The sequence below is a fragment of the Piliocolobus tephrosceles genome, chromosome 10 (assembly GCF_002776525.5).
Source record: "Piliocolobus tephrosceles isolate RC106 chromosome 10, ASM277652v3, whole genome shotgun sequence".
NCBI classification, from domain to species: domain Eukaryota; kingdom Metazoa; phylum Chordata; class Mammalia; order Primates; family Cercopithecidae; genus Piliocolobus; species Piliocolobus tephrosceles.
In genome coordinates, this window is record NC_045443.1 from 119,528,167 (window position 1) to 119,537,798 (window position 9,632).

General features: G+C 55.4%; 1 protein-coding gene across 6 annotated transcripts in view; it reads left to right on the top strand.

The window, feature by feature from the left end:
• TMEM120B (transmembrane protein 120B) overlaps positions 1-8,517 on the top strand; it is a 63,036-nt gene extending 54,519 nt beyond the window's left edge. Inside the window, exons 7-12 of one of the 6 annotated variants that reach the window (XM_026457423.1) lie at positions 3,258-3,323; positions 3,837-3,898; positions 5,581-5,772; positions 6,942-7,006; positions 7,344-7,412; positions 7,889-8,517. In XM_026457423.1, the coding sequence (XP_026313208.1) occupies positions 3,258-3,323; positions 3,837-3,898; positions 5,581-5,772; positions 6,942-7,006; positions 7,344-7,412; positions 7,889-8,002 (568 nt within the window). In that variant the 3' untranslated portion in view covers positions 8,003-8,517. Of the gene's footprint in view, positions 1-3,257; positions 3,324-3,836; positions 3,899-5,283; positions 5,773-6,941; positions 7,007-7,343 lie in introns of those variants that run through there. The other 5 variants (XM_026457424.1, XM_031936385.1, XM_031936386.1 and 2 more) reach the window with 5 other exon arrangements.
• Positions 8,518-9,632: the final 1,115 nt, after the last annotated feature.

Here is a 9,632-nt window from a genome sequence, read left to right on the forward strand (position 1 = left end):
ACACGGGCTCCCTCTGTCGCCCAAGCTGGAGTGCAGTGACGCGATCTCAGCTCACTGCAATCTCTCGCCTTCCAGGCTCAAGCCATTCTCCCACCTCAGCCTCCCGAGTAGCTGGGACTACAGGTGTGCAGCCCCACGCCCAGTGAATTTTTTTAGATTTTTTTTTTTGTAGAGATGAGGTTTTGCCATGTTGTCCATGCTGGTCTCCAACTCCAGGGCTCAAGCAGTCGTCCCGCCTCAGCCTCCCAGAATGCTAGGATTACAGGCGTGAGCTACGGCGCCCGGCTGGTTTAGTAACAGTTTTAAAATATGGCATCCTCTGTTGGTATGGGTTCGGGGACCCAGATTCTCTCTTCCGCTGCGGATGGGAGTGTAAATTGGGATGGCTGTTTGGAGGGTAATTGGACAAGGAGCAGCACACACTCCTTGACCCATCCACCCTGCCTCTGGTAGCCACGGTGGAGAAACAGTGTCTTTGCATTTAGGGGACTTCCACAAGGACATCATGACAGCGTTGAAAACAATAGTGACGGTTGATAAATAGCCAGAGGCCAGGCACAGTGGCTCACACCTGTAATCCCAGCATTTTGGGAGCTGAGGTGGGAGGATCACTTGAGGTCAGGAGTTTGAGACCAGTCTGGGCAACATAGCAAGACCCTGTCTCTACAAAAATAAAAAAACAAAAGAAACAGCCGAGTAGACCATGGCAGAGCCACACCTTGGAATGTCATTTGCCATTTAAGAAGCTGTGACATGTCTGTAGGTACTAGTCTAGGTGTCAAGAAAGCAGGTTCCAGGATGATTTTAATTAAAAAGAAAGCTTAATCCAGCTTCTCCTATGAACCAACTCAGCCCCGAGCACATCCTCAGGGTTCCGCCTTTTGTGAGTGGACCCATTTCCCTGCCCAGACCCGAGAGAGTTCTGGAGGGATGAAGGTTAATGACTGTCTCCATGAGCATCCCCAGGCTCCACTGCCCAGTCCTGGGGAGGAGGGAGTTGGCTGCTCCCGGGTACGTTTGGCAAGTTGCTGCCATGTGTTTGGACAAGAGGAGCCTGGGGAGGCCAACCAAGGCCTGAGACACACTCTGGGACGTCGAAGGGTACAGGGTTGAGGTTCCAACTCCTTCCTAGGCTGCCCCTGATGCTGGGGGTAGGAGGTGACAACCAGGCTCTACCCAACTGTGGATCAAGAGCCCCCGGCTGGGCCGGGTGCGGTGGCTCATGCCTGTAATCCCAGCACTTTGGGAGTCCGAGGCAGGTGGAACCCCTGAGGTCAGGAGTTGAAGACCAGCCTGGCCAACCTACTGAAATCCCGTCTCTACTAAAAATGCAAAAATTAGCCGGATGTGGTGGCAGGCACCTGTAATCCCAGCTACTCAGGAGACTGAGGCAGGAGAATCACTTGAACCCGGTAGGCGGAGGTTGCAGTGAGCTGAGAATGTACCATTGCACTCCAACCTGGGTGATAAAGCAAGACTCTGTCTCCAAAAAAAAAAAAAAGGCCCCAGCTGGGGGAGCGCTGCATTCTGGAAACAGGGTCCCCACAGCCTCTGGACTGGATAGATGAAGTCCAGGGCTGGGCAAGGGCCTCCTGTCACTGAGATGGCAGGAGATGGGCCTGGGGTGTGTGGTTTCTGGGGAGAAGCTGCCTCTGAGATGGTGTGAGGTGCCGCGTGTGGCGTCCATCAGCCTCTGCTTCTGTACAGGGCAATGTCATAGCTGCAGTCCTGTGTAAGAGTGTGTGGCCAGGCACAGTGGCTCACAACTATAATCCCAGAACTTTGGAAGGCCAAGGCAGGAGGATTGCTTGAGCCCAGGAGTTTGAGACCAGTCGGGCAACATAGCAAGACCCTGTCTCTGAAAAAAAAATATTAGCTGGACTTGGTGGCGCAGGCCTGTGATCCCAGCTACTCAGGGGGCTGAGGTGGGAGAATCGCTTGACCCGGGAGGTCAGGGCTGCAGTGAGCCATGATTGCACCATGCACCCCAGACCGGGTGACAGAGCAAGACCCTGCCTGGAAAAAAACGTGTGTGTGTGTGTGTGTACATGTACATGTGTGCTTATTCAACACATTTCTTGAGCAGCTGCTTGGAACCTGCCACAAATAGATTGGTGAACAACAGAGACAAGACCCTGCTCAATCTAGAGGTGACATAGGGGGGTGGGAAAGGGGGCAGATCACAGGAAGAAAGGCACATAATTGCAGACAGTCGTCCGTGCCATCAAGGAGATGAAGCGGGGCAGTGTGATCTGAGCGGGGCCATCGGGCTGGTTCAGATAAGGCGGTCAGGAGGCCTTTGTGAGGTGACAGCTAGTCTGAAGCTTGAACTTGGACCGGGAGCCAGGCAGGTCAAGGTCTTGGAGCAGAGAGAGCAGCAAGTTGAAGGCCCTGGACGAGCCCACTGGGTGTAGCTGTAGGAAATACCGCTTGCTGGGCGTCCTAAGCCACAGAGTATATTTCCTCGCAGTTCGGCGGCTGGAAGTCTAGGATGGAGGTGCTGGCAGGGCTGGTTTCTCCTGAGACCACTCTCCGTGGCTCACAGATGGCATCTCCCCGTGTGTCCTCATGTGGCTTTCTCTGTGCACGAACAGCCCTGGCATCTCTCCCTTTCTTGCAGACACACCAGGCACACTGGACTAGGGCCCACCTGTGTGACCTTGTTTTACCTCAGTTCCCTCTTCAAAGGCCCTGTCTTCAAATACAGTCACGGACGTTCTGAGGTGCTGGGGGGCTCAGCTTCAGTGCAGGAACTGGGGGCAGTGTTCAGTCCGTAGCAGACCCTGAGGTGGCAGCAGGCAGGCTTGGCGGGTTCTAGGAGAGCCCACATGCCTGGATCGCCTGCGTGCTGGGGAGAGGACCTGGTGGGGAGGACAGGAGGAGTGAGGTTTGAAGGGGAGAGGACCTGGTGGGGAGGACAGGGGCCATGCCTGGAGCACCCACGTGCTGGGGAGAAGACCAGGTAGGGAGGACAGGAGTGAGGCTTGAAGGCAGGTGAGGCTAGGGGTGTGCTCTGAGGGTTGTTGGAAACCACTGGAAGCCCAAGTGGCAGTCTGGGCTAATCTGCAGCTGGTTTGTGTGGATGGTGCAGCCCTGTGGGACAGAGAGAAGGGCAAGGTCAGGGTTCCAGTCCGTTTCTTACTCTAAGAAGTCTCTGAGTGCAGAGTAGCCCCTGCTGCGTAGGCGGGGCCTCAGCGAGACACACGCCTGCCTTGCTCTCCCCTCCTGAGCACACTTCCGTTCTCTCCCTCTCCGAGAATTAAAGGCTGGTGGGTGTCTCACCACTACGTGTCCACGTTCCTGTCCGGAGTGATGCTGACCTGGTGAGTAGCCCCTCGCTGGGCCCCTCTAGCCTCCCAGGGAGTAGAGCCTGGGGCCTGGGAATGGGGAGGGGTCTGATCCTGACGGTGGTGGTGGGGGGCTCCAGGGCCACATTGGGAAAGTATGAGCCTGCAGCTGGGCCAGGCTGCTGTGCCGGCCCCACCCAGCCCATGAGGGGGTTCTCCAGGGAATGGTTTCAGGTGTCCCTGACCAGGGCCGAAGTAGCGAGGCTGCAAGGCTGGAGGGAGCAAGTGAGGCTGGGCACTGAAGGAGACCACGGAGGACAGAGGGGTCACAGGGAGTTAGCGCTTCTGCATGGCCATGTGGACTCCTGTGCTTCTAGAAAAGAAGATGGGATGACCTTGCCCAGCCCCAGGGACTGAAGGGCGGAAGTTGGGACCTCAGTTTGACTTTATACACCTTTTCCCCTCTCCTGGTTGGAATGGAGTCGGGGCGGGGAGGAATGTCTCATTTCACAGTGGGCCCACCTTTGTTTTTTCCTACCTTCTCTCCAGGCCTAATGGACCCATTTATCAGAAGTTTCGCAACCAGTTCTTAGCATTTTCCATTTTTCAGAGTGAGTGACTGTTGCTTGGATTTGGGGGAAGGGGCATGGTTTTCTGAGACTTTCACCAAGGGAGGGCCCCAGCTGACATCAGTGCTTGCCTGTGTGGCAGGGAGACCAGACTGGGGGAGAGGGTCCCAGAAATCCAGAAAGAGCTGTCCCCGCCCCAGGTCAGCTCCACCCACCTTCCAGCCCCCAGCACTGCCTGCTCCTTCCCCAGGCTGGAACCCTGCCAACTGTGACCTTCGGGAACTGAGTAGCATTGGGGGCACCAGCCTTTTTTCCAGTCCTAAATAAGTCCTCCAAATGGAAATAGACATTATTTTTCTCATCTGAAAATCGCTCTGAATTTGTATACAATGAGCTGGTTCCAAGGGTTGCCTCTGGGGAGAGGAGCTTGGATGGTTGGGGTCAGGGAGAGAGTTTTACTTTTCCCCAACCTGTTTGTTCCCTTTAAATTTTATCCCATGTGTGTATTGCCTTTCTTTTTCTTTTTTTTTTTTTTTTTTTTGAGATGGAGTCTCGCTCTGTTGCCCAGGCTAGAGTGCAGTGGCGCCATCTTGGCTCACTGCAACCTCTGCCTCCCAGGTTCAAATGATTCTTCTGCCCCAGCCTCCCGAGTAGTTGGGACTACAGGTGCGTGCCACCATGCCCGGCTAATTTTTTTATTTTTAATAAAGATGAGATTTCACCATGTTGGCCAGGGTGGTCTGGAACTCCTGACCTCAGGTGATCCACCCGCCTCTGCCACCCAAAGTGTTGGGATTACAGGCATGAGCCACCGCACCCTGCCGTTTCTGGTTTTTTTTTTTTGAGATAGGGTTTCTCTCTGTCACCCAGGCTGGAGTGCAGTGGTGTGATCTCGGCTCACTGCAACCTCCGCCTCCTGGTTCAAGCGATTCTCCTGCCTCAGTCTCCCAAGTAGCTGGGATTACAGGTGCCTGCCACCATGCCCGGTTAGTTTTTGTATTTTAGTAGAGGGATTTCACCATGTTGGCCGGGCTGGTCTTGAACTCCTGGCCTCAAGTGATCTGCCTGCCTTGGCTTCCCAAAGTGTTGGGATTACAGGCGTGAGCCACCATGCCTGGCTGTATTGGCTTTTCAGATACCACAACCTACATTTTAAATTAAAACCTGCTTGCAAACAAATACAAATATATAAAGCCACGAATGGAAATTATATGTCAGCCCACCCAAGGGGTGATCAATGTTAATTAAGATCTGTGTCCTCTCAGAAGTTTTTATTCATAAATATGTATATACATGTGCGTATTGCATTACATATATTTTACAAGTATGGGATCTTTCTGTACATAGAGCTTTACTATTATAACCTGCCTTTTGAATTTTTAAGTTTATCATAGCTATTTTTCATGTCATTATCACCTCATTTTTAGCAACAACGAAGTATCCCATTGGATGGAACTCTCTCTTGTGTCTTAGCATTGCACACAGCTCCCAACATAGCTCTGGCATAGCTTGCATTCCAGCAAGCATCTATTGTCTACTGCATGGAAAATTCCAGAAGTTTCGATTCTTTTTGGGGCTTAGATGGGTCCTCACATACCTGAGTTCTGTCTGTGTTCTCGGTAAGGGCTAAAGCAGGTTCAGACCAAAGGATGTGTGTGTCAGTGTGTGGTGTGTTGGGCGTGGGAGAGGGTCGTAACCAGGGTACCCTCTCTGCCTCTGCCCAGTAAAAGACCCACCAGCCTTCTCTTGGGGCAGAGAGGAGGTGTTGCCCTGTCTTCTGGGGACACCATGCCCTGAGCCCGGGCGCTGTGCTCCCCCTGCAGGCTGTGTACAGTTCCTGCAATATTATTACCAGAGGGGCTGCCTCTACCGGCTGCGGGCCCTGGGGGAGAGGAACCACCTGGATCTCACAGTGGGTGAGTAACTGGGCCTGGGTTGGAGCGGGGGCAGGTGCTGGACCCGCCAGCTCCCCCACACAGGGAGTGCGGCCCAGCGAGCACCTCCCATACAGTGGAGCCAGGCCGCTGCCCTTTATCCCGAAGCGCCTTCCAGAATTCATCCTGGATTCTGTTTCAGCTGCCAAGTGCCAGGCCAGCTGCATACCAGGCCCTGAGGGCAGGGCCTCTGTGTCAGCCTCTGGAAGTATCTATTTTTGTGTGTATGTTTTAGAATGTACACACACACACACACACACACACAAAATTAGCCATTTGTCTATAACATGTCTACATACCAACATGTATAGTACATAAATGCATGTACACGGGGGAGACATGCTTTATTCTTAAGCCATAGGGGTGCTGGTCAGAAAAGTGAGGAGACCCCCTCATTGAGAATTTCAGGGGAAACTGTTTTTAATACAACTCTGCTATCTTTTTTGTTTTTTTTTTTTTGAGATGGCGTCTCACTCTGTTGCCCAGGCTGCATTGCAGTGGCATCATCTCTGCTCACTGCAACCTCCTTCTCCTGGGTTCAAGCGATTCTCCTGCCTCAGCCTCCCGAGTAGCTGGGATTACAGGTGCCGGCCACCACGCCCAGCTATTTTTTGTATTTTTAGTAGAGACAGGGTTTCACCATGTTGGCCAGGCTGGTCTCAAACTCCTGGCCTCAAGTGATCTGCCTGCCTTGGCCTCCCAAAGTGCTGAGATTTCAGGCGTGAGCCACTGCACCTGGCCAACTCTGCTGTCTTTTGACATGGTCATTTCCATCAAATTACTCTGCTAAGTAGGTCCTCCTGTCTCAAGACTCAATAGAAGTGATGCATGTGAGAATTCATGATAAAATGCAAAGCCCTGTGCAGATTAAAGAAATTAGTAACAACGTAGCGCCCGGCACCTGTGCGTGCTGTCAGGGCCACCTGGCTCTTGGTGACTTGAGGAGTGAGAGCAGTCGGGCTGGGTGACAGGGCTGCTATTGCCATAGTGAATGCCCACCCAGCTATGACAGGTGAGGGCTGACCCTCCGCATGTGTGACTGTGCCTGGCTCATCTTAGGGTGACTGGCGTGGCTGGGGGTGGGTGTCTGGTGGGGCTTTGGGGGCAGCAGAGCCCCGCAGTGGGTCCTTTTTCTTCCCTCCTCTCCACAGAAGGGTTCCAGTCCTGGATGTGGCGGGGCCTCACCTTTCTCCTGCCCTTCCTCTTCTGTGGCCATGTGAGTTCCTCTGGAGTTTGTGGGTATCTCCTATCTGGGCTGACCCCCAGGAACAGAAGGTCTTCAGGCCTTGCCCTCTTTCTCCATTCGTCCCCATGCTGGGCCCCATGGCATCCTGGGGCCTGGGCAGCCTCTGAGCCCAGGGATGCCAAGGCAGGAGCCAGAACTGGCCCAGCCCTGCCCTGGCCTCAGGTGCCTGCTCATTTTGAGGGGTATCTGTCAGTGCTGTGGGTAGTTGATACCCAGTTGGCTGGGGGGCCTGGGCATCTCCCTGGCTTTCTATGTGGCTGGCCAGGGGAGCCTGGCGGGTGAGCAGCGCCTGCCTTCCTCTCTCTAGTTCTGGCAGCTCTACAATGCCGTCACGCTGTTTGAGCTCTCCAGCCACGAGGAATGCAGAGAATGGCAGGTATGGAGGGTGGGGGCATGCTCGGGGGAGGTTCCCGGGAGGGCTGGGGTAGCAGGGATGAGGTGTATGTGTGGCATGCTGGGGTGCAGGTTTCCTGGGGAGGGCTGGGACGGCAGATGTGGGGGTGGGGTGTGTGCATGTGTGTGGTGTGCTGGGGAGGTTCCTGGGGCGGGCTGGGCTCGCAGGTATGGGTGTGTGTGTGTGTGTGTGGTGTGCTTGGGGGGAGGCTCCTGGAAGGCCTAGGGGTGGAGCCTCTCCCAATCTATGGATCCCAAGGAGGTGTGCCCCATAGAGCCCTTCCCAGGCCTTGCCCAAGCCTGAGGCCTCACCCCTCCACCCAGGTCTCCTGAATCTCTGCCTTCAATGGCAAAACCCTGCAGTTTGGGAGTAGCTGTGCTGTAGATTCTGGGGTGCTGGGGGCAGGGGTTCAGCAGGGCAGATGCCCCAGCCTGGCCCTCCTCTCTGGACTCCCCCAGGTGTTCGTGCTGGCGCTCACCTTCCTCATCCTCTTCCTCGGCAACTTCCTGACCACGCTCAAAGTCGTGCATGCCAAGCTCCAGAAGAACAGAGGCAAGACAAAGCAGCCGTGAGCCTCAGGCTCCCGTGCCCTCGGCCCAGACTTCAGACTGCAGGGGGATCTGGGCTTCTTCCCAGTCGCCATCTCAGGCATGTGGCGTCGCTGGGAGAGGGCCCAGGCCCTGGTCCCCCAACGGACCCCAGCGGACTAGGGGAATGTGAGCTCCACCTGTCCACCCACCTATTTATGACATATTTAATGCTGGGTCCCCCATCGTCCCTGGAACCTGAGGCCTCCCCCCTGTGCTTGAAGGTGGCCGAGGCCAGGCCAGTCTTCCTGGGGATGGGGCCTGAAGCCTCAGGGAGCCCCTCTGTTCCCACTCCTGTCATTTGAACCCCTCTGGGTGGGGTTTGGATGTGCCTCGCGGGGTTGGATTTATGCTGACCTGCTACTTACCAGGCCCAGGCTGGGGTGGTGTGAACCCTCAGTGTCCTGTGGCGCCCCCACCCCGGGGCCACTCTGCTTCTGCTGTGAGCCCCCTCCTCGCCCACCCCGCCGAGTGGAGAGGGTTATTTAAGTTCTCAGAGACCCACTGTGTCTGCCTCGTGCTCTTCTTGCCTCTGGGAGCGCTGGGGGTGTCCTGAGTCAGGCTGTGAGCAGAGTCGTCACCAGAGGGCGCCCCGGGCCCTGGGTAGTCCAAGGGGACAAGGACATTTCCGCCTGCACTTCAGGGTTCCCTGACCCCCATCTTGCAGCCTACCTTCCTGCAGTCTCGCGGCAGGTACCTGGGGAGTGGGACCAAGACCCTTGGCCCCTGTGGAGGGGACCCACCTCCCCTCTCCTTCCCGGAGGTTCTGGATGTTGTGGGAGGTGGGGATGCCTGGCAGGCTCACCCCCAGGGTCCGCACCCTGAGGCGGGGCCAGAGCCACTGGGCACCACTTGGGTGAGACTCTGCATTCGGCAGGAGGTGGAGAGGCTAGCAGGTTCGGCTCAATGCTCTGCCCCGCCATTCATATATGGGCCTCAGCCCCGCTAACCAGGGCCCTACAGATCCCTAGGCCAGACCTCAGAGCAGCGCCCACCGGCATTCCTTGTGAAAATTCCCTCCCCAAGGCATTTTACATTTTTAATATTTTTGGGGGGGGGGGGGGCGGGGACAGGGTCTCTGTTGCCTGGAAGATCATAGCTCACTGCAGCCTCCGTCTCCAGGGCTCAAGAGATCCTCCCACCTCACCCTCTGGAGCAGCTGGGACCACAAGCACGCACCACCATGCCCTGCTTCTTTTTTTTTTTTTGTGAGAGTCTCGATCGACATGTCACCCAGGCTGGAGTGCAGTGACACGATCTGAGCTCTTTGCAACCTCTGCCTCCTGGGTTCAAGTGATTCTCCTGCCTCAGCCTCCTGAGTAGCTGGGACTACAGGCGCGTGCCACCACACCTGGCTTTTTTTTTGTATTTTTAGTAGAGACAGGGTTTCACCATGTTTGCCAGGATGGTCTCAATCTCTTGACCTCGTGATCTGCCCGCTTCAGCCTCCCAAAGTGCTGGGATTACATGCATGAGCCACCACGCCTGGCCACCCTGCCACTTTTTAATGTTTTTTTTTAGTAGAGATGGGGTCTCACTATGTTGCCCAGGCTGGTCTCCAACTCATGGGCTCAACTGATCCTCCTATTTTGGCCTCCCAAAATGCTGGGATTAC